Source organism: Bos indicus, chromosome 11 (assembly GCF_029378745.1).
Source record: "Bos indicus isolate NIAB-ARS_2022 breed Sahiwal x Tharparkar chromosome 11, NIAB-ARS_B.indTharparkar_mat_pri_1.0, whole genome shotgun sequence".
Classification (NCBI taxonomy): Eukaryota; Metazoa; Chordata; class Mammalia; order Artiodactyla; family Bovidae; genus Bos; species Bos indicus.
Genome location: NC_091770.1, coordinates 12,053,070 through 12,080,110, shown reverse-complemented (window position 1 = coordinate 12,080,110; position 27,041 = coordinate 12,053,070). Strand labels below are relative to the sequence as shown.

At 37.7% G+C, this 27,041-nt stretch overlaps 1 protein-coding gene and 1 long non-coding RNA gene across 5 annotated transcripts in view; one reads left to right on the top strand and one right to left on the bottom strand.

Moving 5' to 3' along the window:
- Positions 1–27,041, bottom strand: part of EXOC6B (exocyst complex component 6B) — a 722,047-nt gene that overhangs the window by 191,647 nt on the left and 503,359 nt on the right. For all 4 annotated transcript variants that reach the window (XM_070798075.1, XM_070798078.1, XM_070798076.1 and 1 more), the window contains one exon: positions 1,007–1,148. In XM_070798075.1, coding sequence (XP_070654176.1) covers positions 1,007–1,148 — 142 coding nt within the window. The remainder of the gene's footprint in view (positions 1–1,006; positions 1,149–27,041) is intronic.
- The window catches only part of LOC139185625 (uncharacterized), a 104,560-nt gene that overhangs the window by 21,595 nt on the left and 55,924 nt on the right, over positions 1–27,041 (top strand). Inside the window, exon 2 of the long non-coding RNA XR_011569130.1 lies at positions 13,465–13,671. This is a non-coding gene — a long non-coding RNA (uncharacterized lncRNA). The remainder of the gene's footprint in view (positions 1–13,464; positions 13,672–27,041) is intronic.

Sequence of the window (27,041 nt, the reverse complement as noted above, 5' to 3'; positions counted from 1 at the left end):
CTGATTTCATGTTTAATTCCAAGTAGATGATTCATGATAAATGAACTATGTCAGGAATGATGCTCCTCTTTCACTCTGCCAGATACTCAATCCCCCAGCCTCCCTGAGAGCTGGAGGTGATCATACACCTATACACCTATATATATATACATATTTTGCATGTAATGAATAATTTATTTATTTATGAAACTAGATTAGAATCTGGACTGTGATAAATCTACTAATTACACACGAAAATAAGACTCATTCACTTCTTCAATATTATACAACTATATTTTGATCAACGAGACATACAGGAAAGTTTGTTAGGGGTTTACTGAAAAGATTTTAATTTTTTAAATAAAAAAGACTAGGTGATCTTGGCACCTTTTTTGTCCATTGAATGTGAGTCCTTTCTGACTATAATATAGATGAGAAGGAAAATTCTATATTCCTAAGTGTGACAGAGGAGAGGGAACAAAAGAGCCTGGGTCCTTGATGACATCACTGAACAACTAAATTAGTACAGCAACCCACGGTCTCTGAGAAAATCAAAACCTATTTAACTACTCTGCCTAAGGTTTTCTGTTTCGACCTGTCATAGAAAGCATTTCTGACTGATAAATGCATACTCCATTTATTCTTTAGACTAAGAAGAGTTTGCACATAAGATGAAAAAATAATTTTAAATTACAAGATAAAAAGCAAATGGTTGAGAACTGCATTCTTTTGAAGTCTATGAACTAATCAGGTTTCCTTTGCTGTGTATGAAATGCATGTCTGCCTTGTATTCCCCCTAGACTTCCATGCAGCCAGGGGTCTTTTTCCTATATGTGGGCCTATGCACTTTTGGGTGTTCAAATTAGCTTGCTGACAGAGTCTTACTTTTAGACCTACAAATTATTTCTGTCACTTAGGTATTTTTTGACTCCATTAGGACCAAAACCCCACAGACCTAAAGCTTTTTTCCTGCAGTAGTGAGCAGGCAGGTAAAACAAACAAACAAAGAGATGGTTTCCTGTCTTACGTTCACATTCTCTGACATCCAGGTTGAACTGCTGTAATGCTCCCAAGGTGAGCTGCCTTACTTCAGCTTCCAGCAAAAGTTGCATCAAAGATGTGGCTAAATGCTTGCAAGCTGACATACATGCTGTCTGGGCCACCTTTCCCTGAAATACAAGAAAGCAAATCATAAGGTTGATGGATTAAAATGAAATTCCAACAAAAATTAAAATCATTTATTTTTCAATTAGGAATTTCTTTAAAGGTTTTCTCCATCATGATAACCCTTCCTTTCAAATAATTTTGAAATTAATAGCACCTGATGGCAAACATCTTAAATATTAGCTCCATCACCATTTAGTTATGTCACTATAATACTCAGCTAAAATTCATAAATCCCAGCTCTTCATTCACAAAATGTTTTTTCCCCTAAATCAACAATAGATAAACAATACTCAAAATCTTAATTAAACTGAGAAGGAATGTTTCCAGAGAGAATAAATTTCAGCAATCCCTTCAAAACTACTGTAGTTCTTAAAGAGCAAATGAAAACAATTTCCTAACTTATCTAGAAACCAAAGTGTTTACTACTTTATGATTTAACACATATAAAATGCTTGAGGCTGGTGCACTGGGACGACCCAGAGGGAGGGTATGAGGAGGGAGGAGGGAGGAGGGCTCAGGATGGGGAACACAGATATACCTGTGGCGGATTCATTTCGATATTTGGCAAAACTAATACAATATTGTAAAGTTTAAAAATAAAATAAAATTAAAAAAATAAAAAATAAAAAAATAAATGAAAAGAATGGTTTAAAACAAAAGAGTTTTCTGAAAAAATTAATAAAAGGGTAAATTTTCTCAGAAAATAAGCACTGAAGTTTATAAGCACATACTCTAAGCTAATTTTTAAAACACTGATATCAAAATTAGTAATTTGCTATTTCTTTGAAAGATTCATTTTTACACTAGTGAATTATATTTTAGTCCCAGGTCTGAGTTATACAGTATGGAGGACATATCCATTTCTTCCCCAGATGTATATTCATTTTATTTCTGCTATTTATCATCTGGTCTGAAAAGCCTGATAAGTTTTTAAAAGTCTGACTCCTCATATTACTCAGTGGATCCTTCTTTTGTGAAATAATGAAGTATTTTAGTCATACAGAAAAATATATATAATTTTATGACGAGCACACATATCCACTAAACATTAGAAATATAGTCAACAGCCCTATGCTGCTGCTGCTGCTAGGTCGCTTCAGTCGTGTCCGACTCTGTGTGACCCCATAGATGGCAGCCCACCAGGCTGCCCCGTCCCTGGGATTCTCTAGGCAAGAACACTGGAGTGAGTTGCCATTTCCTTCTCCAATGAATGAAAGTGAAAAGTGAAATTGAAGTCTCTCAGTCATGTCCAACTCTTAGCGACCCCATGGACTGCAGCCTACCTCCTCCATCCATGGGATTTTCCAGGCAAGAGTACTGTAGTGGGGTGCCATCGCCTTCTCCCAACAGCCCTATATGGCCTCCTTAAATCATTTTCTTCCCTCTCCCCAGAGGTGACCATTTCTTACTTTAAGTATACCATTTGTATTATAAAAACACTATATGACAAGTATATAATAAAAAACAACATCTTATTTTATGTATTTGGAACTTTCTATTACTACACAGGATATCCTTCTACAACTTGCTCTCAATGTTATGAATGTGAATTTTTTTTTTTAATGAAATACATGTGGTTGTAGTTTATTCCTTTAATTATTCCACAGTATCCCATTTTAGGACTATACCATAATTCATTTGTCCATTTTTCTGTTGTTGATGGTTTATGGGTTTTTTTTTTTCCTATTATACCAGATTCTGACTATAGTTTTCATATGTGTGTATATATATATATATATATATATTTTTTTTTTTTTTTTGCCACATGTTTCTCTGGGCCAGGGCCTTCTACAAAAGTTGTTGCTGTTGTCTAGCCACTAAATTACATCTGACTCTTTTGCGACCTCATGGACTACAGCCCTCCAGACTTCTCTGTCCATGGGATTTCCCAGGCAAGAATACTGGAGTGGTTGCCATTTCCTTCTCCAGGGGATCTTCCCGACCCAGAGACTGAACCCCTTTCTATTGGCAGGCAGATTCTTTACCACTGAGCCACCAGGGAAGCCCTTTTACAAAAGTAGCAGGCTTTAAACTGAACAAATAGAACAAACAATACCAGAATGAAGTTTTAAATTTGCATGCCTTTTTATATACTTCAGATAATTCCTTTAAGGTTATTTCTTGAATCTACTAGAATGAGAATGATTCATAATGTACATGTGTATATATGAAGAGGAACATGGGTAGAAGCCAGATTTCCAAATACCTAACTATAAATAGCTCTGCCTACCGTATGTTCTGATTTACAATGTTCCTAGATATTTCTGAGTGTCACTTAGTTGCATAATCACCAGCATGAGTACTATAACATTTTTTCCACAATTAAATAAGAGATATTTTATGATTTGTATGTCTGGCTTCTACCTTTGAGAAAGTAAAAAAAAAAAAAAAAGAAACTTTCTAAATTTTATTTGATTTAAAACTATTTTATAGAATAAAAAATAACTAATAAACAGTGAAATTACACATTCTAAAAATGTTCCTCCTCTAGATGGTTCTGTTTGTATGTTCTGAAGACCCATACTCTGTAGGTGATTTAGACAACAAATGGAAATACTTAAGTTAGGGAATAGAGACCAAGTCAGAATGAGGCAATGGAAGCATAAAGTAGCCTAAAGAGAAAAGTCACAAAAAGAAATCCACATTAAATGGCATGCTGGAAACCTAGAACAGGTGCCACCAAGAAACCATATAATTCAACACAGTTGTTAGGCTATGTCCCATGTGAACACTCAGAGGCGGCAGATCAAAGCTGTGAGAAGTCCTATGGCTTTTCAACAATGAGAGTGGGAGTGCAGTGAAGCAATTAGGAAAGACTAAACTGTAAGTCCAGAGATAACACTGCAAATCAGAAGGCAGAGAAAAGGGAAAGACACTCTGTCTTAGGCAGCTGACATCTTATGTTATTTCACTTAATTCTCCCAATCACCCCAAGAAGTTGGCATTATTCTTTCTTGTAGATGAATAAACCTCACTTCTCTGTGAGGTTAAGAAATTTAGACAAACTAATACAGCTATTTGTTACTTCTACCCAATCCTAAATCTGTATCTTTCCAGTAAATCATTACCTAAAAAGCAACAGTAAATCTTACATTGTCTTCTACTGGAACAGTTGGGCAGAAACAGGTTCAGATAATAACAGGGTTGACAGGTTATCCAAGACATAAAAACTAGGTCCAAACAGGTAGGACAGTAGTAGCTCAGGAGCCAACTCTTCAAATTCTGCGTATCTGCTGGGGCATGCTTTTTAACTTGAAGTCCAAAATAATTATCTAGGCCAAGATTGATATTTAAAGGTCCTAACAAACTGAACAAGGAGATGTTGTAAAAATTAAACAGCTAAAAGTCCAATTAAGCTGGAGTCTGAGAAGATAACATTTGAAAAGCTTGTTTTGAGCAGTCAAAACAGATTGCCAAGGAGAAGCAAAACTGACCTAATAAAATTAAAATAAGATAGCTCACAATCAGAAAGACCAAGGTTTGAATTTTTGTCTCCATCACTTTTTAGAAATGCAATTTAGGACAAGTTAGTTGATTCTTGGACTTCCTGGTGGCTCAGACAGTAAGGCGTCTGTCTACATTGTGAGAGACCTGGGTTCGATCATTATTTATCTCAAAATATTAAACAGCTTATCAACTTTAGCATTAACATGAAACAAATCTATCAGCTGATATCAATAGAGCCAAAGGCACTTGTACTTGACCATATGCTATATACTACCTTAACATACTGAATTACTTAACTGTCCTCCAATCACTTTCCACCTCATTTCCTCCCACTCAAGCTAATTCTTTATTTCCAAACATAGTGATAATTGCAGAAATGTATATTTTCATTGTTAAACATTTTTTCTAATTCTAGAAAGCATTTTGGAGCTTTGCTAATTCACAGTCTGCTATTCATTCTCCCATTTCCCTTTTTACTTCTGGTTACCACAGCATCCATAGGTTTTGTAAGAAAGGATAAACAGTAACTCAGGCAATAATAATCAAAGCATTAAGCAATAAAAATTGGTGCTTTCACCCTCTTTATTAAGTAATCTGTTTATGAAGTAGATTCTTTCTAGGGATGAACTGCCAAACTCTAGGACCAGGATAAAAATCTGGAACATAAAAAAACTTAATATGACCAAAACTGCCTTTGGATGCCCCCAGGAACACTTTCAAATCACAACCTAGATAATCACAACTAGGTTATATCTTATGAGGCTATGATAGTCTTAGTGTACAGAGACTACACATGAATAGAAATAGAATGTCAGAGAAGATGAAAAATGACCTAAGCGTTATCATCATATTTTGAATATATGAGGAACCTGGGATGCAGGGAGATTTGAGTCATGCAGTCTTATAAAAAGTTCTAGAGGCAACATCATACTGCCTCTTGATGCAGCTACAATATTTCCGTATTCCAAGAGAGTCAATAAATATCAACTAAATGAACTAAAAGTCAATTACCAAAGGACTTAAATAGTTCATACTACTTATCAATTCATTTAAAATACCTTTTTTAAAAAAAAGTTTTGGGAAACCAAGAAGAGTACATTGGTGAAAATTCATATTGTAAATTCAAAGTCAGGCTTATTACCATAGTGAGAACCCTCACTGGGCGTAAGTCAAGATCTGTGATAATACATTTTTGGTTTTCACCATGGAGCTCTTTAGTAACCAAATCAACCCACTTCCTTCAAAAATACATGCAGATTCACATCATCCAATTTGAATTATTCCATCTACCTCCTATTCTCTATTTACAGTCTCCCTTGTAACATAAAACTTTGCACTAAATGATTTACTGCAGTGTCATTTCATGCATCTACATTTCCTTGAAATTTATGTGATTTGCAAGGAAAGACACTATGGCATTTAAAACTTTGGTGTATCTAAATGAAGCAACAGTTCTAGACTGCAAAGTAGGTACACACTGCCATCCAACTTTATGCTTTGGGGCTATCTCATTCTCTTCTACAAAAAGGGAGATGCCATCCATTGTTTCATACATAGATATAACATAGATATAAACACAACTAAAAAAGATACATAGGAATCTCACAGATTTCAAATAAATACAGAAAGCTTAGTATTCATAACTTTCAATTACTACGTACTTCAATTATACAATACTTAGTGCTATGTCATAGTAGTAAAAACGAGTTGAGGTGAACAGTTTAGAGAAAGCATCATCACCCACAGTATCACCACAAATCCTACCACCATCACCAGAGCAGCTGCTTCCATATATTGAGCACTGACTATGTGCCAAGTGTTTTGAAAATAGTTTCTCATATAATTCTCACAAGAACCCCATGAGGTATTTAACCCTCTCTTTATAGATAAGGGTAGAGAAGTTAAGCCATATGAAAATACCTTATGAGTTGTGGACCAAAGATGTGAATTCAGCCTTGTCAAACTCCAAAGGCTCTTATCATTTGATTCTGCCTGCCAGTAAAAGTCCTTGTGATACTTATTATATTGTCTTTCTGTAGTTTTGAGACTGTGGGTAAGGGAATGAAGAGGACAAAAAGAAAACTTCTTTTTTCTCCCTTCTCCATCTAAGTAAGCATCCACAGAACACTGGATTCACAGATGTTTAGAACGAATCCCAACCACAGCTCTCTGTCAACCTACTGGGATCAGATCTGACCTCCGGATCATCAAGAATCTTAACTACATGACTTTAAGTGGTAAAAGCCAAATTTCTCTCTGTGGATAATCTTAAGTTTCAAAGTAAGGAAAGAAGGCGAGGAACTATTCTGTGAAAGAGCTGTCTTTTCACACCAACTTTCTTCTCTGCTCTCTGAGTAACACTCCATTGCTTACGGTATAATGTGTCAAATTTTATCTCTCTCTAGTTATTTAAAGAGTTATTTCACTGTGAAAGAGAAAAGTTCAGACACAGAAACTGTTCTAGCAAGGCAAGTAAGAACTACTCAGAGAGAAGTAAATCCACCCTATACACTGCTCATTCTTTCTGTGTACCCATGCCTCTAATTCCTTAACCTTCTGCCCTGGCCACGACTGTACACAGTTTCTTCCGGCTGTCCTTTCTTCACTGAACAAGCATGTTGTCTTGTTCTTTTTCCTCAGTATCCCATAGACACGGGTACGGCCGCTTCATTCCCGGAGCACTACACTTCCCATTTACTTAGAATGGATATTCTAGAAGCCACGTTCAGAGAGCAGAGTTCTGGATCACCCCATATGTTCCTGTTGTCTGTGACCCATGTTTTGAACTTTGTTTCCTATGTGCTGCAGAAACCCCATGGCAAAGTCTTTATATCTAAACCATCTTAAAAATCATATAGCCTGTCCAAGCAGTTTTTCCTACAACTGTATCCATGTCTTAGGAAGGATTATAATCCTGTTTAAAGAGTAATCTCAAATTCAATTAGAGAATCTATATAAATATCCACTCATCAAAAGATTCACAAAGCCCTATTTTAGATAAACAAATATTCCCTAACAACTACAGAAAATTAAGCCCAAGGGTGATAGTTAAAATATCCTAGGCAAGGTATGTGGTGTTATTTGATGACATTAGTAGAGTCTACAATGAGATGGTGAACCTCTAGTAAACCAAAAATAAGAAAAACACAACACAAAGTAAATAAGGGGAAATAATCCCTAATCAATTTCTCGTGAAAAAATTAATAAGTTCAAATGAAAAAGCAGAGTCAAAAGAAAACTAGGATGTAGATGGAAGGAGGTGTCAGAGGAGGGATGTAATAGATGCCATAAACCTGGTTCTCAGACTCACCCACCTGTTTCACTCTTATTCTCAGTCATTTTTCAAGAAACACAAGAAACTGTTTAAAAATACTTTTCACTACCCATGGTTTTATTGAGGTATGATCACAAACTGTACATATGGAGATCTTAAGAATATACAGCTTGATGACCTTTGTTATTCAGTCACTCAGTTGTGTCTGACTCTTTGCAACCCCATTGACTACAACACACCAAGCTTCCCTGTCCATCCCCAACTCCCGGAGCTTGTGCAAACTCATGCCCATCGAGTTGGTGATGCCATCCAACCATCTCAGCCTCTGTCATCCCCTTCTCTTCCTACCTTCAATCTTTCCTAGCATCAGGGTCTTTCCCAATGAGTCAGTTCTTTGCATCAGGTGGCCAAAGTATTGGAGCTTCAGCTTCACCATCAGTCTTTCCAATAAATATTCAAGATTGATTTCCTTTCAGTTCAGCCACTAAGTTGTGTCCAGCTCTTTGCAACCCCATAAACCACAGCACGCCAGGCCTCCCTGTCCATCACCAACTCACAGAATCTACCCAAACTCAGGTCCATTGAGTCAGTGATGCCATCCAACCATCTCATCCTCTGTCATCCCCTTCTCCTCCTGCCCTCGATCTTTCGCAGTATCAGGGTCTTTTCAAATGAGTCAGCTCTTCGCATGAGGTGGCCAAAGTATTGGAGTTTCAGCTTCAACATCAGTCCTTCCAATGAACACCCAGGCCTGATCTCCTTTAGGATGGACTGGTTGGATCTCCTTGCAGTCCAAGGGACTCTCAAGAGTTTTCTCCAACACCACAGTTCAAAAGCATCAATTCTTTGGTGCTCAGCTTTCTTTATAATTCAACTCTCACATCCATATATGACTACTGGAAAAACCATAGCCTTGACTAGACGGACCTTTGTTGACAAAGTAATGTTTCTGCTTTTTAATATGCTGTCTAGGTTCATAACTTTCCTTCCAAGGAGTAAGTGTCTTTTAATTTCATGGCTGCAGTCATCATCTGCAGTGATTCTGGAGCCCAAAAAGATAAAGTCTGACACTGTTTCCCCATCTATTTGCCATGAAGTGATGGGACCAGATGTCATGATCTTAGTTGTCTGAATGTTGAGCTTCAAGCCAACTTTTTCACTCTCCTCTTTCACTTTCATCAAGAGGCTTTTTAGTTCCTCTTCACTTTCTGCCATAAGGGTGTTGTCATCTGCATGTCTGAGGTTATTTATATTTCTCCCAGCAATCTTGATTCCAGCTTGTGCTTCCTCTAGCCCAGGCTTTCTCATGATGTACTCTGCTATAAGTTAAATAAGCAGGGTGACAATATACAGCCTTGACATACTCCTTTTCCTAGTTGGAACCAGTCTGTTGTTTCATGTCCAGTTTTAACTGTTGCTTCCTGACCTGCACATGTTTCTCAAGAGGCAGGTCAGTTGGTCTGGTATTCCCGTCTCTTTCAGAATTTTCCACAGTTTATTGTGATCCATACAGTCAAAGGGTTTGGCATGGTCAATAAAGCAGAAATAGATATTTTCCTGGAACTTTCTTGCTTTTTCGATGGTCCAGAGGATGTTGGCAATTTGATTTCCTTTAGGATTGACTGATTTGACCTCTTTGCAGTCCAAGGGACTCTCAAGAGTCTTCTCCAACACCACAGTTCAAAGCATCAATTCTTCGATGCTTGGTCTTCTTTATGGTACAATTCTTACATCCATACATGACTATTGGAAAAATCACAGTTTTGACTATACGGAACTTTGTCAGCAAAGTAATGTCTCTGCTTTTGAATATGCCGTCTAGGTTTGTCATAGCTTTCCTTCCAAGGAGCAAGCATCTTTTTAATTTCATGGCTGCAGTCACCTTCTGAAGTGATTTGGGAGCCCAAGGAAATAAAGTCTGTCACTGTTTCCATTTATGACCTTTATATGTAAAACCCTCTAAAACTGACATTCAGATCAAGATGTGAAATATTTCCACAAAACGTGGAAGTTCTTCATCCCCCTTTCAAATCAGTAGATCCACTGACACCATGACGTAACTTTTCTAAAGCCCATAGATATATGTTTTGCCTGTTTCTTGAACTTCATTCATTAAAAAAAAGAAAAAAGAAAAACCTTACAGGTATGAATAAATCACAATTTGTTTATTCATTTTTCTTATTGACACCAATTTGGTTTATTTCTAGGTAGGCAGTATTATGAATTGTCTTTTAAAATATTGCTATGATTTATGTCAAGGAGTGTTCTTTTTTTTTTAGAGATTTATTTACTTATTTATACTTGGCCTTACTTGGTCTTCATGGCTATGCATGCGCTTTCTCTAGCTGTGGGGGCTACTCTTTGTTGCAGTGCTCAGGCTTCTCATTGCAGTGGCTTCTCTTATTGCGGAGCACAGGCTCTAGGGTGTACAGGCTTCAGCAGTTGTGAAATGAGGGCTCAGTAGTTGTGGCTTGTGGGCTTTAGAGCACCGGTTCAGTTCTTGTGGCACACAGGATTAGCTGCTCCGTGGCATGTGGGATCTTCCCCGAGTAGGGACCGAACTTGTGCCCCCTGCACTGGCAGGTGGATTCTTAACCACTGGACCATCAGGGAAGCCCTGTGAATAGTCTTTCAAATATAACTATTTGTTTTCCTTGGAAAAATACCTAGGAGTGAAACTGCTGGATCATAGTTTGTTAGTTGCTAAGTCACTTCAGTTGTGTCTGACTCTGTGTGACCCCATAGACGGCAGCCCACCAGGCTCCCCAGTCCCTGGGATTCTCCAGGCAAGAACACTGGAGTAGGCTGCCATTTCCTTCTCCAATGCATGAAAGTGAAAAGTGAAAGTGAAGTTGCTCAGTCGTGTCCAACTCTTCGTGACCCCATGGACTGCAGCCCACCAGGCTCCTCTGTCCATGGGATTTTCCAGGCAAGAGTACTGGAGTGGGGTGCCATCGCTTTCTCCGAGTTTATTAATAGTATGCTTAATTTTATTAGAAACTGTCAAAGTTCTTCAGAGTGACTGTATTATTTCATTCTCCTACCAGCTATGTATTGAGAGTTGTTCTGTATCTTCTTTGACACTTGGTCTTATAAGCCTTTTTAATTCCTATTTTACCAGCATATAGTGGCATCTTATTGCAGTTTCAATCTACAGTCCCTTGTGAGTAAGTCTATTAAAGCATATTTTCAAGGGCCTGTTGCGCAAATGTATATCCTCTTTTGTAAAGTGCCAGTTAAGTTGATTGTCCACACTGGGGGTGAGTGAAAGTGTGAACTAACATTTCCTTAGAGATTTGTACAAGGTCTTTGTATTTTCTGAATGACTGATTTGATACAAGTACTGAAAATATTCTCACATGTTCTTTGGCTTGCCTTTTTGCTTTCTTAATGGTGGTTTTTTTTTGATGATCAGAAATGTAAGATTTTGATAAAGTATTAACTTTTCTTTTTATGGCTAATAACCTTTATGACTTGTCTAAGAAATCTTTGCTTAAGTCAAAGTCTTGAAGATATTCTCATACATTTTTTAGACAATTTACTATAGTAGCTTTCACATTTAGCTGTATAATCCATCTTAATTAATAGTGTGGGATAGATGTCAGTACTAATTTTCTTGTCAATTCAAATACTGGATTACTTGAACACATCTATTGAGAAGACTCATCTTTCTCCCACTGCATAGGCACCTTTGTTGAAAATCAAGTGACCACTACATGTGGGTCTATTTTGAGACTCCCTATTCAGGTCCATTGATCTTTTTGTCTATCTTTATGCCAATACTTCACTGTCTTTAACAGCCCAAACTTTAGAGTAGATATAGAAATCAGGCAGCATAAAGTTCTCCAAACATTATTCTTCTTTTTCATGATAGTCTTTATTTTAGGTCCTTTTAATTTTCATATAAATCTTGAAATCAGCTTGTTAACATGTATACTCAATTTCCTCTAGATTGGTATAGCTAGTATGATTTTACATGAATGCAAGAAATATTAATTTATTACATATAATGGATGGCTTAGAGCATTAAGGCTTAATTCTCACTCAGAAGCCTGGAGAAGAACTGCCACAGATTAGTAATGGGAGGACTGATGTTTTAACAATATTGCATCCATAAACATAGTATATGCTTCCACTTAGTTAGATTTTTAATTTTGCTAATAATGTTTTGCAGTTTTGAGTGTATAAGTTTTGTACATATTTTGCCTATTACAAAGTACTTCCAGTTTTTTGATGCTATTTAATTATATTGATTTTTAGTGTCAGATTCTAATTATTTCATTATTGGTACCTAGAAATAGAATTGTTTTGCATAGTGACTTTGTACTCTATGATCTTGCTAAACTATTAGTTCTAATACCCTTTTTTGTAGATCTCTTAGGATTTTCTATATAGACAACAGTGGGCATTTTTGTTGATGGTGGTGGTGGTGGTTTTACACGCTGCAAATCTTTGATTTTGTGACTTGATTTTTTTCACTTTGTGTACTGTGTATTTGGTAATGCAGAAATTTTAATTTTTTATGTAGTCCAATTTGTGAGTCTTTCTCTTGTGGTTTCCTTATTTTTTCAATAAATATATTGTAAGAATAAAAAGATAGTGTGATCTTTTAAAAAAAGAAAAAAAGCTTAATTTTTCCCTGTTTTAAGTAATATGCTTTTTATTTCTTTTACTTGCCATATTGCACTTACTAGTTCCAACAGGATACTATATTGAAATGGTAAAAGCAAACATAACCTGCCTTGTTCCAATCTTGCCTTTTTCAGTCTTTTGCCATTAACTAAAATATTAGCAGTAAGTTTTTCATAGATACCCTTTTTCAGATTAGAAAAGACTAGATTAGTCTACCAAAAGTCTCTTTTTCATGAAAGTGTATTCAATCAAATGCTTCCTCTGCATCTATTGAGATGATCACATGCACACACAGACAGACACACACATATACACACACTGAATGAGCTTATTTCTAATAAAGAAATTTAATTTGTATTTAAAAATCTTTCTGTTGAAGAAATTAAACCAATTCTAAACAAAATCTTTCACAAAATAGATGGGGGAAATATTTATAAACTTATGAAATCAACATCAATCATAAAAATAAATGGAAAGACAAAACAAGAACAGAAAACTATAGAACAGTATCTCATATAAACACACACAAAATTTAATATAATAATAAAAAATCAAGTCCAGCCTTTATATTAAAAAAAAAGATGATGCACTATAGCTATATAAATGTGTCTGTTACTGATTTCCAATTTATTTCTGTTGCAGATGGCAAAATAGTCATATGATTTTACTCCTTTTGAATTTATTGAGACTTGTTTTATGGTCCAGAATATGCTCTTGCTTACTGAATGCTTTGTTTACTGGAACTATAAATGCCAATTAAGTCAAATTATTTGATACTGCTGTTCAGGTCTTCAATATCCTTACTGATATTCTCTTTACTTGTGTTATCAATTACTGTAGGAGTGTTCACGGTTCACGTATTGCTGAAGCCTGGCTTGGAGAATTTTGACCATTACTTTACTAGCATGTGAGATAAGTGCAATTGTGCAGTAGTTTGAGTATTCTCTGGCATTGTCTTTCTTTAGGACTGGAATGAAACTGACCTTTTCCAGGCCTTTTGGCCACTGCTGAGATTTCCACATTTGCTGGCATACTGAGTGCAGCACTTTCACAGCATCATCTTTCAGGATTTGAAATAGCTCAACTGGAATTCCATCACCTCCACTAGCTTTGTTCGTAGTGATGCTTTCTAAGGCCAACTTAACTTCACATTCCAGGGTGTCTGGCTCTAGGTGAGTAATCACAACATCGTGATTATCTTGGTCGTCAAGATCTTTTTTGTACAGTTCTTCTGTGTATTCTTGCCACCTCTTCTTAATATCTTCTGCTTCTGTTAGGTCCATACCATTTCTGTCCTTTATCGAGCCCATTTTGCATGAAATGTTCCCTTGGTATCTCTAATTTTCTTGAAGAGATCTTGTCTTTCCCATTCTGTTGTTTTCCTCTATTTCTTTGCATTGATCACTGAGGAAGGCTTTCTTATCTCTTCTTGCTATTCTTTGGAACTCTGCATTCAGATGCTTATATCTTTCCTTTTCTCCTTTGCTTTTCGCTTCTCTTCTTTTCACAGCTATTTGTAAGGCCTCCTCAGACAGCCATTTTGCTTTTTTGCATTTATTTTTCTTGGGGATTTCTTTTTCTTGATCCCTGTCTCCTGTACAATGTCACAAACCTCATTCCATAGTTCATCAGGCACTCTATCAGATCTAGTCCCTTAAATCTATTTCTTACTTCCACTGTATAATCATAAGGGATTTGATTTAGGTCATACCTGAATGGTCTAGTGGTTTTCCCTACTTTCTTCAATTTAAGTCTGAATTTGGCAATAAGGAGTTCATGATCTGAACCACAGTCAGCTCCTGGTCTTGTTTTTTGTTGACGGTATAGAGCTTCCCCATCTTTGCTGCAAAGAATATAATCAATCTGATTTTGGTGTTGACCATCTGGTGATGTCCATGTGTAGAAAATGCAAAAGAACCAGACACCAAATTGCCAACATCTGCTGGATCATCGAAAAAGCAAGAGAGTTCCAGAAAAACATCTATTTCTTCTTTATTGACTATGCCAAAGCCTTTGACTGTGTGGATCACAATAAACTGTGGAAAATTCTGAAAGAGATGGGAATACCAGACCACTTGACCTGCCTCTTGAGAAACCTATATGCAGGTCAGGAAGCAACAGTTAGAACTGGACATGGAACAGCAGACTGGTTCCAACTAGGAAAAGGAGTACGTCAAGGCTGTATATTGTCACCCTGCTTATTTAACTTACATGCAGAGTACATCATGAGAAACGCTGGACTGGAAGAAGCACAAGCTGGAATTAAGATTGCCGGGAGAAATCTCAATAACCTCAGATATGCAGATGACACCACCCTTATGGCAGAAAGTGAAGAGGAACTAAAAAGCCTCTTTATGAAAGTGAAAGAGGAGAGTGAAAAAGTTGGCTTAAAGCTCAACATTCAGAAAACGAAGATCATTGCATCCGGTCCCACTACTTCATGGCAAATAGATGGGGAAATGAGGAAACAGTCTCAGACTTTATTTTTGTGGGCTCCAAAATCACTGCAGATGGTGACTGCAGCCATGAAATTAAAAGATGCTTACTCCTTGGAAGGAAAGTTATGACCAACCTAGATAGCATATTCAAAAGCAGAGACATTACTTTGCCAACAAAGGTCCGTCTAGTCAAGGCTATGGTTTTTCCAGTGGTCATGTATGGATGTCAGAGTTGGACTCTAAAGAAAGCTGAGTGGTGAAGAATTGATGCTTTTGAACTGTGGTGTTGGAGAAGACTCTTGAGAGTCCCTTGGACTGCAAGGAGATCCAACCAGTCCATTCTGAAGGAGATCAACCCTGGGATTTCTTTGGAAGGAATGATGCTGAAGCTGAAACTCCAGTACTTTGGCCACCTCATGCGAAGAGTTGACTCATTGGAAAAGACCCTGATGATGGGAGGGATTGGAGGCAGGAGTAGAAGGGGATGACAGAGGATGAGATGGCTGGATGGCATCACTGACTTGATGGACCTGAGTCTGAGTGAACTCCAGGAGTTGATGATGGATAGGGAGGCCTGGCATGCTGCGATTCATGGGGTCCCAAAGAGTCGGACACGACTGAGCCACTGAACTGAACTGAAGGAGTGTTAACTAGTTGCAATTCTGTATTTGTTTATGTTTGCAGTCCTCAGTTTCTTTTTGGTTCATGAATTTAAAATTTTGTTCACACATTGCTGAATGTAGCCATGGTTAAGACTGCAATATATCCTTAACAAATTGGTCATTTTATCAATATAAAATACCAATCTTTATCCCTAGAATGCTTCTTCTTCTGAGATTACTTTACCTGATATTAATATGGAAACTCGACTTTATTATGATTAGTGTTTACATGGTATAACTTTATTCTTTCCTGTTACTTTTAACCTATCTGTGTTTTTATAATACAGTTGAATAACTCTAGTTATCCAAAATAATTATTCTCTGCCATTTATTCAGAGTATTGGTACAATATAAATAACAGAATTGGTTGGATTTAATTTGATTACTTAGATCTTAGCTTTTTTTTCATCCAATCTCTTATTTTCCAATTTTTATGGCTTCTTTTGAATTATCTGAATATTTTTATGAATCTATTTAACTCTATTTTTGGCTTATTAGCTACTGCTCCTTGTTTTATATATGCAGTGTTACTTCAGGGTTTATAATATGCATCTTTAACCTTTTACAGTCTCTCTTCTTTATGAATTTCTTTAAAGAGCGTTGACTTTTGTTGAAACAAACAGCTCCATTTTTTTTCTTTCACTTTGAAATTTGGAGGTTTGTTGGCATACAAACTTATGTAGGGATTAGAAATCATCTTTTCTCCAGTTACCTTGTTGTGCGTGTGTGCTCAGTCCTGTCTTCTCTTTGTGACCCCCTGAACTGTAGCCCCGCCAGGCTCTTCTGTCCATGGATTTTCCATGCAAGAATACTGGAGTGGGTTGCCATTCCCTTCTCCGGGGGATCTTTCCAACCCAGGGATGGAACCTGTGTCTTCTGTGTCTCCTGCACTGGCAGGTAGATTCTTTACCACTGAGTCACCTGGGAAGCCCCTGCCAAACATTGCTCTGGTCCTAATGGTGAGATGAGGTCTCAGGTTTTCAATGCTTAAGACAAGCTGTGGTTAAACTTTAGAGTCTCTACTCTTCTGGAAGTTCTACTTTTCCATCTTACAAGTAGGAACTTGACCATTTCCCTTCCTTATGTGAATTCTGGCAATTGTGCTCAGCTTCTGTACCCCAGAAGTTGTTTTTTGCCTAACCTCATGGATTTTTTTCACCCTATGCATGAACAGTTAATATTTAGCCAAAGCCTCAGGGGGTTCCAATACCTATTGATCTTCCAAAAATCTGTGGATTGATACAATTCTCAGATACAGAAAATGCTCAAGCATTATTTAAGTAATGCTTCTGTACCATTTTCATTCTCCTCTCCTTCTGACACTCCAAAGACATATAGATTATACCTTTCAATTATGTTGCATCTCTCTTTTATGCTCCTTACCAGTTTTAAAATTTAAAAATTTATTTTTTTATATATGTGTTTAAGTTTACTTTTTTAAAAAATATTAATATTAGATCTCTGAGTTTACAAATCTTGACTTCAGACTTTGTTGAGTCTGTTGTTAAACCCCATGTAATACATTTTAAAAACTTCACCTAATGAGTTCTTCATTACAGATTTTGTATTTTGCTATATATTAGAATACAGGCTTCCCAAGGGGCTCATTGGTAAAGAATCTACCTGTAATTCAGGAGATAGGGGTTCGATCCCTGTGTCAGGAAGGTCCCCTGGAGAAGGGCATGGGTGACCCACTCTAGTATTCTTGCCTCAGAATACCCTGGCAGGTTACAGTCCAGGTTGCGACCCTGGGGTCGCAAAGAGCTGCATATGACTGAAGTGACTGAGCACGGCACAGCATACTAGAATACACACTTGCTTTTTAATATCTGTACAAAGAATGTATAATCTTTTTTTCTTTGCTTTGGTATTTTGTCCATTCGTTCCTCTTTAACATATTAATCATAGTTACTTTGAAATCATTGTTTCCTAGCATAAATATCCAGATTATCTAATACTCTGCCTCTATTGACTGTTTCAAGTTTTGATTAAGGTTCAGTTTTTTCTGCTTATTATCCTGTTAAGAAATTTTGTTTCATATGGCAAATAAGATGCTATAGAGGCTCTAGATTATCTTACCTTCCTAAATAGAATTTTAAGTTTTGTTTAGGCAGGCAGTTAAATTATTAGTGGGTCATCTTGATATAGTCAGGCTTGTTTTAAAAATTACAGTGATTTTTCCCTTATACTTAGGACCTTGTCCGTAATCCCTTCAAACGACTTTACAGATATTTAAACTCCACAGGACTGGAAAAAGTCAGATTTCATTCCAATCCCAAAGAAAGGCAATGCCAAAGAGTGGTCAAACTAGTGCACAATTGCACTCATCTCACATGCTAGCAAAGTGAAAGTGAAAGTGAAGTGAAGTTGCTCAGTGGTGCCCGACTCTTAGCGACCTCATGGACTAAAGCCTACCAGGCTCCTGTGTCCATGGGATTTTCCAGGCAAGAGTACTGGAGTGGGTTGCCACTGCCTTCTCCAATGCTAGCAAAGTAATGCTCAAAATTCTCCAAGCCAGGCTTCAACATTATGTGAACTGAGAACTTCCAGATGTTTAAACTGGATTTAGAAAGGGCAAAGGAACCAGAGATCAAATTGCCAACACCCACTGGATCATTGAAAAAGCAAGACAGTTCCAGAAAAACATCTACTTCTGCTTTATTGACTATGCCAATGCTTTTGACTGTGTGGATCACCACAAAATGTGGGAAATTCTTCAAGAGATGGGAATACCAGACCACCTGACATGCTTCCTGAGAAATCTGTATTCAGGTCAAGAAGCAACAGTTAAAACTGGACATGGAACAACAGACTGGTCCCAAATTGGGAAAGGAGTAGGTCAAGGCTGTATACTGTCACCCTGCTTATTTAACTTATATGAAGAGTACATCATAAGAAATGCTGGGCTGGATGAAGCACAAGCTGGAATCAAGATTGCCGGGAGAAATATCAATAACCTCAGATATGCAGATGACACCATCCTTATGGCAGAAAGCAAAGAAGAACTACAGAGCCTCTTGATGAAAGTAAAAGAGTGAAAAAGTTGGCTTAAAACTCAATCACTCAAAAAACCAAGATCATGGCATTTGGCCCCATCACTTCATGGCAAATAGGTGGGGAAACAATGGAAATAGTGACAGAATTATTTTCTTGGGCTCCAGAATCACTGCAGAAGGTGATTGCAGCCATGAAATCAAAAGAGGCTTGCTCCTTGGAAAAAAAGCTATGAATAACCTAGACAGCATATTAAAAAGCAGAGACATTATTTTACTGACAAAGGTCAGTCTGGTCAAAGGTATGGTTTTTCCACTAGTCATGTATGGATGTGAGAGTTAGACTATTAGAAAGCTGAGTGCAGAAGAATTGATGCCTTTGAACTGTGGTGTTCGAAAAGACTCTTGAGATTCCCTTGGACTACAAGGAGCTCCAACCAGTCCATCCTAAAGGAAATCAGTCCTGAATATTCATTGGAAGGACTGATGTTGAAGCTGAAATTCCAATACTAGGGCCACCTAATGCAAAGAACTGACTCACTGGAAAAGACCCTGACACTGGAAAAGATTGAAGGCAGGAAGAGAAGGGGACCACAGAGGGTGAGATAGTTGGATGGCATCACTGCCTCGATGGACATGAGTTTGAGCAGGCTCTGGGAGTGGGGGATGGACAGGGAAGCCTGGTGTTTTGCAGCCCATGGGGTCACAAAGAATTGGACATGACTGAACTGACCTTAATTGAATCTTATGTTCATCAAGTCACTCTGTGGGTTCAATCTGCAATGTTTCCACTACGTAACTTCTAGAATATTTGTTCAGCTATCAATATCTTAGCAACTGATGTCTTCTTAAGTCCACAGTATGCTGTATTCATGTTCAGCTTAGAAACTGGCCAAAGACTGAAGAAGAATTTTATACAGACACTGAGGGGGCCCCTCTTCTATGTCTCCTTCTTCTTTAGTATTCTGTTTCTCAATAACCAATTCTTATGGAATCCCAAACACTGATTCACTCTTTTGACAATATTCTGATTTATATTTTGTCCAGTTTTTATAATTGTTGATGGCTAGAGGATAAGTCTGATACTCGCTATGTCATCACAACTAGAATCCCCCAAAATCATTTACGAATCTATATCAACCAGAAAAAAACTATAGTAGTCAAATTATAGAATAGTATAGAAAACAAAGAATGTCAATCTGGTCAATATTTTTATATGCCCTAGTCCTGATTTCCTTTATCATCTTAGCCATCATTTTTGCTTTATAAAGTAAATGCACACATATATGTTTCTTTTGAACTCAAATTTACAATAAGGGATAAAGGGTATAGCCAATAATCAGTACATGCATATTATCAAACAACAAAACCACCAAAGGCCAAAATCTTAGCTTGTATGTTCTAGTGCCGTAGATCAAAACATTGTCAGAGCAAAACAAAGACATCTATATAAAGGCAAATGGAGAAAGTACAGATATGTGTTTTAATGAAAATCAACATACAAATTAAATACAATGTCCTAGAGCATTAACTTTATTTAATCTGTTTCTCAGTTTCATCACCTAAACAATATGATTGTTATAATGGTTAAATAAAAATAATTCCTATGTAGTATTTACTGCAGTACCTGTCTTATATTAATTATTTGGCAAATGTCTTATAATTATGATTAATTTTTATTTCTATGATCCTGAACATGAAAAACAGTTGAAAAAGACAATGGGTATACTTGCTTAAAATATAAGTATTTTATAAGTACATAATATTTTACTAATCACTTATGCCTTTTATAGAGTCATATGATTTTTTTCTTCGAAACCAAAAATTGTCACACAAAAAAATGGAAAGCATACTTCCTATTCTGAAGCAAATCAAGGAGAACATACAATTAAGTGCTAAATAGAGCAGAATAAACTCTAAGTACTATATGATTTTAGAAGAAAAGACTATGAGGCCAAAATAATCAGAGAAGACTTCACAAAAGCGGTAGAACTTGCTGGGTGACCTTCATTTCATCCCAACAACATAGAAATATTTAACTGGTGTCCAATTTGAAATGAGGCAAACATTTTACAAATAACAACAATTATTACTATTTAGACAAACCTCTACAAAATGGCTTCCTTGGTGGCTCAGACTGTACAGAATCTGCCTGCAATGCAGGACACCTGGGTTCGATCCCTGGGTTTGGAAGAGGAGAAGGGATGGCTACCCACTTCAGTATTCTTATCGAGAGAATTCCATGGATAGAGGAGCCTGGCAGGCTCCAGTCCATGAGGTCACAAAGAGTCAGATATGACTGAGCAATTAACACTTTTACTTTTCACTTAATGAGAAATAAAAACTTTTCCTTTCCCTTTTCTCAACTCTTGTTCAGGTTAAAGTTCAACTTCATCAAGTCATCTCATTAACACAGAAATATCTTTAAGAGTATTCAGTCTTTGTCATGTTTGACATTTCACCAGACTGCAACCAAGATGCCAAAGAATCAGATTCAAATATTAATAAGCAAAAGGTCATGATGAAGTAATCTCCAAAGTTCCATTAGTTCTTGTTTTCTGACCCTATCCAATTCCTTCTCCCTTTCTCCAGTCCTCTCTTACTACACACATTTACAGTCATTGGCTTCATTTCAAGATATACCCTCTAAACTGTAATTCACTGGAAGTGCATTTTAAGTGGAGGCCTCCCAGAAGCTGAATTCCCAACCCAAGGGTGATCTGTAGAGGAATAAAGTTAAAATAAAAAGAAGAGTGGGAATGAGCTAAAAATTAAAGCCAATTTTGATATTTAACTACTAGAACAAAAAAAGGCGGGGAGGAGAGAAGAAGAAAAATAGGAAAAGTAAAAAATAAACCTTTTCTTTCAAACTTTCCAATAAGCCATTTAATAATGTGACAAAGCAAATCATATTAAAATATTAACCAAAGCTTCCAGGAAAACCTCTATAATCTCAATTGTTTATTCAAGACCTTTACAAACCTCATAAAAAATTAAATGGGCCTGGAAAAAACACACCACAGCCATAGGAGAAAGTTTACAAAACACGATGCTACAGACGCCTGAATGTCTGCCAGCCAGTTGCTTTTAACTTCCACATACAACTTATTACTCAGTCCCTAACTGGTCAATACCCTAAATAAGAGCGTTTCTCCACCCAAACACCTCATTAGCCTGCTTCTTTTTTGCTTTTTTGAGCTAATGTATCCTGTAGGTGCTTTGGTTCATTATTTTCTGCCAATAACATATGCTTCATTTCAGAATATTTAAAACCTCAGGTTTCTCTGACAGAGACAATTTAAGATCTTCTTTACAAGAATTTAATTAGCTCTAATTAATTTCACTACTGGGAGAATAGTGCATGAACCATTATATCCATTTTATGGTAAGTAATAGTGAAAAGAAGATAGGACCAGAGTGGAAGTAAGACATAGAGAAAGAGCAATAACTTTGGTTCATACTAACGTAGGCTCAAATCCTGGCCCTATCACTTGTGTGACTCTTGGGAAAGTTTAATCTTCATTAGAATCAACTTCCTCATCAGCAAAATGAATATAGTAACACCAACTACGCAGAAAACATATGCAATATCTGAGGTCATATAATACAGAGCCCTGTACAGTGTCTGGCACATAGTAGAGGCTCAATGAATGGTAGATACTTTATTATAAAATATCCCTGTCATTTTGAGCAGTACTGCCAATACATCAAAGAAAATTTAAAGGGAAAATTTATTTGGGTCCCAGGGAAACGTGGTTATATAAAAACTCAACATACAAATTCTAATATGAGTTGAACTTAATCAACTTTCATACAGCTAGAAATTCACACTGACTTAATCATGCTGCAGGAAATTGAGCATAAAGCAAGACTATGTCTCAGTTTGAAAGGATAAATGCTCTTAAACCATTTATATCTCAGGGAAATATGCTGTACATTCTTCCCATCCCTGTCTTTTTCCCTTCTGAATGGTCCGACAGGAGCTATAAAAGAGGAAACTTTTCATCACAGTATATCTATGTGAAAGCACCAAAATATGTTAACAATTAGAAAAGAGGAAATCTGAAAGACTGCCTTGTTAATTAAGAAACTTACTATCAAAAAGCTCATTAAACAGTAATGAAACCAAATGGCTATTAAAATAAGTACCCACTGAATACAGGTTGCCTGGCTAACAACCTCAATATAGCTTTTTACAAACATTTGCAATAGTAAAGACCCAGAAAAAGATGAAAAGCCACAATAATGCTAAAACCATAATTGACAAACCCACAAAGGAAGTTATACTATGTGGAAGGCAGAAGCTGACCTAAGAAAAGCCTTCCTAGAAATTCAGAATATGAGACATCAAACATTCTTGTAAAGTGCTCTTCCGTCTATCCCTTGTTCTCACAGACTCTAAGTGTTGCATAACACAGAACCGGGAAGCTGCTCCTCTTTATACTTTGCTACGCCTAGCCATTAAGTTAAAATGTGGTTCTTCCTATTCCTAGTGGGTTCCTCACCTACTACCTGCTGCCTGGTTAGTTTCTTATTTCATCAGAAGCTGCAGATATTGATGAGATACTGGTATAGTTCCTTGAGCAATGTCCCTAACTGCCCTTGTAGAAGGAACTCTACAACAGAACATACTAGATATTAATCATTCACATTATATTCCACAAGTTCAGATAATTTTCAGAGAACCAAACACTGGTGATAGGAAAAATATGCTAGCATTGAAAAAAGAATATACTTGCAGAATATGTTAGCTGCCTATATATTATCCACGCTCCCTTCTACCTTAACAAAATAATCCTTGGCTATATAGACAGTTGGGTTTCCCTGCTGGCTCAGTGGTAAAGATTCCTCCTGCCAATGCAGGAGATGCAGGTTTGATCCCTGGGTCAGAAAGATCCCCTGCAGAAGGGAATGGCAACCTACTCCACTATTCTTGCCTGGCAAATGTCATGGACAGGAGTTGGAAGGGCTGCGGTCCAAGCCAGTAGAATTAGGAAATTGGATGAGAGATGTACACATGGATAGTTTGAAGAAAGGGATGAAAGGCTATCTACTTACCTTGTTTTTGGACAAGTATACAGTGTGAAAAGACTTCTATATCTTCTTCAGGTAAGGAGAAAGGTAAAAATACTAACATACAATCCAAGGAGAAATACTATAAAACAAAGGACAGGGTACAAACTCTGTGATGGTTAATCTCATGTGTCAACTTGACTAGGTCATGAGCTGCCCAGAGATTTGGTCAAACATTATGCTGAATGTGACTGTAAAAGTATTTTTGGATGAAATTAATATTTAAATCATACACCAGCAAGATGGTGGAGCAGAAGGGCATGAGCTCATCTTCTTCTGTAAGAACATCAAAAACACAATTAGCTGCTGAACAACCATTGAAAGGAGGATGTTGGAACCCACCAAAAAAAAAGATACCCCATGTCCAAGGACAAATAGGAAGCTGAAACAGGACAATAGGAGAGGCACAATCGTGTTTAATATCAAACCTCATTTCCACCAGACTCTTGGAGGGCACAAACAGAACCTTGTGTGCCCCAGGGCCCAAGGAAAGAAGCAGTGGCTGCCACAAGAGACTGAGCCAGACCTGTCTGTGTGTGCTTGACGATCTCCTGTGTAGGCACGGGTCAGCAGTGGCCTGCCGCGGGGACAGGAGCACTGGCCACAGAAGTTCTGGGAGGCACTGTGTGTGGTGCAAGTCCTCTTGGAGGAGGTCGCCATTAGTCCCACCACAGAGCCGTAGGGTGGACAATTAAGAAACTACAGAACATCTTTAATCCAACTTTCTGCTGAAGGCGGGGCTATGCTCCCTCCCTGTGGTTTGGCCTGAGGTGGCCCCATTCTAGAGTTTGCAGTCTCTGTGGTAGGCTATAGGCCCTAAGGTAAGGGTAAGGGCAACCTCCTCCAGGAGGACTTGTGCCAGCACCCTGTGCCTCCCGGGCCTGCTGCTGCCAGTGCCAGTGACCCCCATGCAGGCCACGGGCTTACAACTCAACATTCAAAGAACTAAGATCATGGCTTCCGGTCCCATCACTTCATGGCAAATAGATAGGGAAAAAATGGAAACAATGACAGAGTTTATTTTCTTGGGCTCCAGAATCACTGTAGATGGTGACTGCAGCTATGAAATTAAAAGACGCTTGTCCCTTGGAAGAAAAGCTACAACAAACCTAGGCAGCATATTAAAAAGCAGACACATTGCTTTGCTGACAAAGGTCCATCTAGTCAAAGTGATGGTTTTTCAGTAACCATGTAGAGATGTGAGAGTTGCACCATAAAGAAGGCTGAGCGATGAAGAATTGTTTTTGAACTGTGGTGTTGGAGAAGGATCTTGAGTATCCCTTGGACAGCAAAGAGATCAAATCAGTCAATCTTAAAGGAAATCAGTACTGAATATTTATTGGAAGGACTGGTGCTGAAGCTGAAACTCCAAAACTTTGTCCACCTGATGCGAAGAGCTGACTCACTGGAAAAGACCCTGATGATGGGATAGACTGAAGGCAGGAGGAGAAAGGGGTGACAGAGGATGAGATGGCTAGATAGAATCATCAACTCAATGGACATGAATCTGAGCAAACTCTGAGAGACAGTGAAGGACAGGGAAGCCTGGTGTGCTGAAGTCCATAGGGTTGCAAAGAGTCAGACATGACTGCACAACTGAACAACCACAATATTTAAATGGTTGAGTAAATGAGACTGAGTAAAACATATTGCCCTCTTTATTGTGAATGGGCCTCATCCAACCAGTTGAAGACCTGAGTAGAATAAAAAGGCTATCCACTTGTGGGAGGGAATTCTTTCTGCCTAACTGCCTTGACCTTGCACATCAGTCTTTCCAGTTTTCAGAACCAAACTGAATTATGGCTCTTATTGGATCGTCAGTATGCTAGCTCTTGGTCATGAACTTATATCAAATTCCTCAGTCTCAGGCTTGCCACTGCAAACCTTGGGATGCCCCAACCTCCATAACTGCATGAGCCCATTCCTCGTAAGTCTCTTAGATTATTATACACATAACTTATTGGTTTTATTTCTCTGAAGAATTCTGACTAATACAATATCTGAAAGACTAGGAAAATTATAAAGCTTCATAAAATTATATATTAGAGGATCAAAAAAATTTTTTTTCAAACAACTCTATGGCATCATCAGCTAGAGTATAAAATAAACCATTTCCATGAAAAGAAAAGCAAGCAACCCCGAGATGGGCAGAAGATCTAAATAGACACTTCTGCAAAGAAGACTTGCTAAGTCACTTCAGTCGTGTCCAACTCTGTGTGACCCCATAGACGGCAGCCCACCAGGCTGCCGCGTCCCTGGGATTCTCCAGGCAAGAACACTGGAGTGGGTTGCCATTTCCTTCTACAACGCATGAAAGCGAAAAGTGAAAGTGAAGTCGCTCAGTTGTGTCTGACTCTTAGCGATCCCATGGACTGCAGCCCACCTGGCTCCTCCATCCATGGGATTTTCCAGGCAAGAGTACTGGAGTGGGGTGCCATTGCCTTCTCCGAAAGAAGACTTATAGATGGCAAATAAACAGATAAAAAGATGCTCAACATCACTCATTATTAGAGAAATGCAAATCAAAATTACAGCGGGGTATCACCTCACAGCAGTCAGAATGGCCACCATCAAAAAATCACAAACAATAAATGCTCGAGAGAATGTGGAGAAAAAGGAATCCTCTTGCACTGTGGGTGGTAATGTAAAATGAGAGCCAGTATGGAGAAAGGTATGGAGATTCCTTAAAAAACTAGGAATAAGACAACCACATGACCCAGCAATCCCATTGCTGAGCAGATATCCTGAGAAAACTGTAACTGAAAAAGACACATGTATCCCAATGTTCACTGCAGCACTATTACAATATCCAGGACATGGAAGCAACCTAGATGTCCACTGACAGATGAATGGATAAAGAAGTTACAGTACATATATACAATGGAATGTTATTTAGTCATAAAAAGGTGCAAATTTGTGTCAGTTGAACCGAGGTGAACAAACCTAGAGCCTGTTATACACAGTGAAGTCAGTCAGAAAGAAAAACAAATATTGTATATTAACACATATATATGGAATCTAGAAAAATGATACTGATAAACCTATGTGCAGGGCAGGAATAAAGAGACACAGATGTAGAGAATGGACTTATGAACCACAGAGGGAGAAAGAGTGGGTGGGATGAACTGAGAGAGTGGAATTGAATTACATACATTACCACGTGTAAAACAGATAGCTAGTGGGAGAATGCTAGTGGGAGTTCAGCTTGGTGCTCTGTGATGACTGAGAGGAATGACATGGGGGTGGGGTGGGTTGGGGAGAGGCTCCAAGGGAGGGAATGTATGTATACTTATAGCTGATTCACATTGTTGTATGGCAGAAACCAACAAAATATTGTAAAGCAATTATCTTCCAATTAAAAATAAAAACAAAGAAT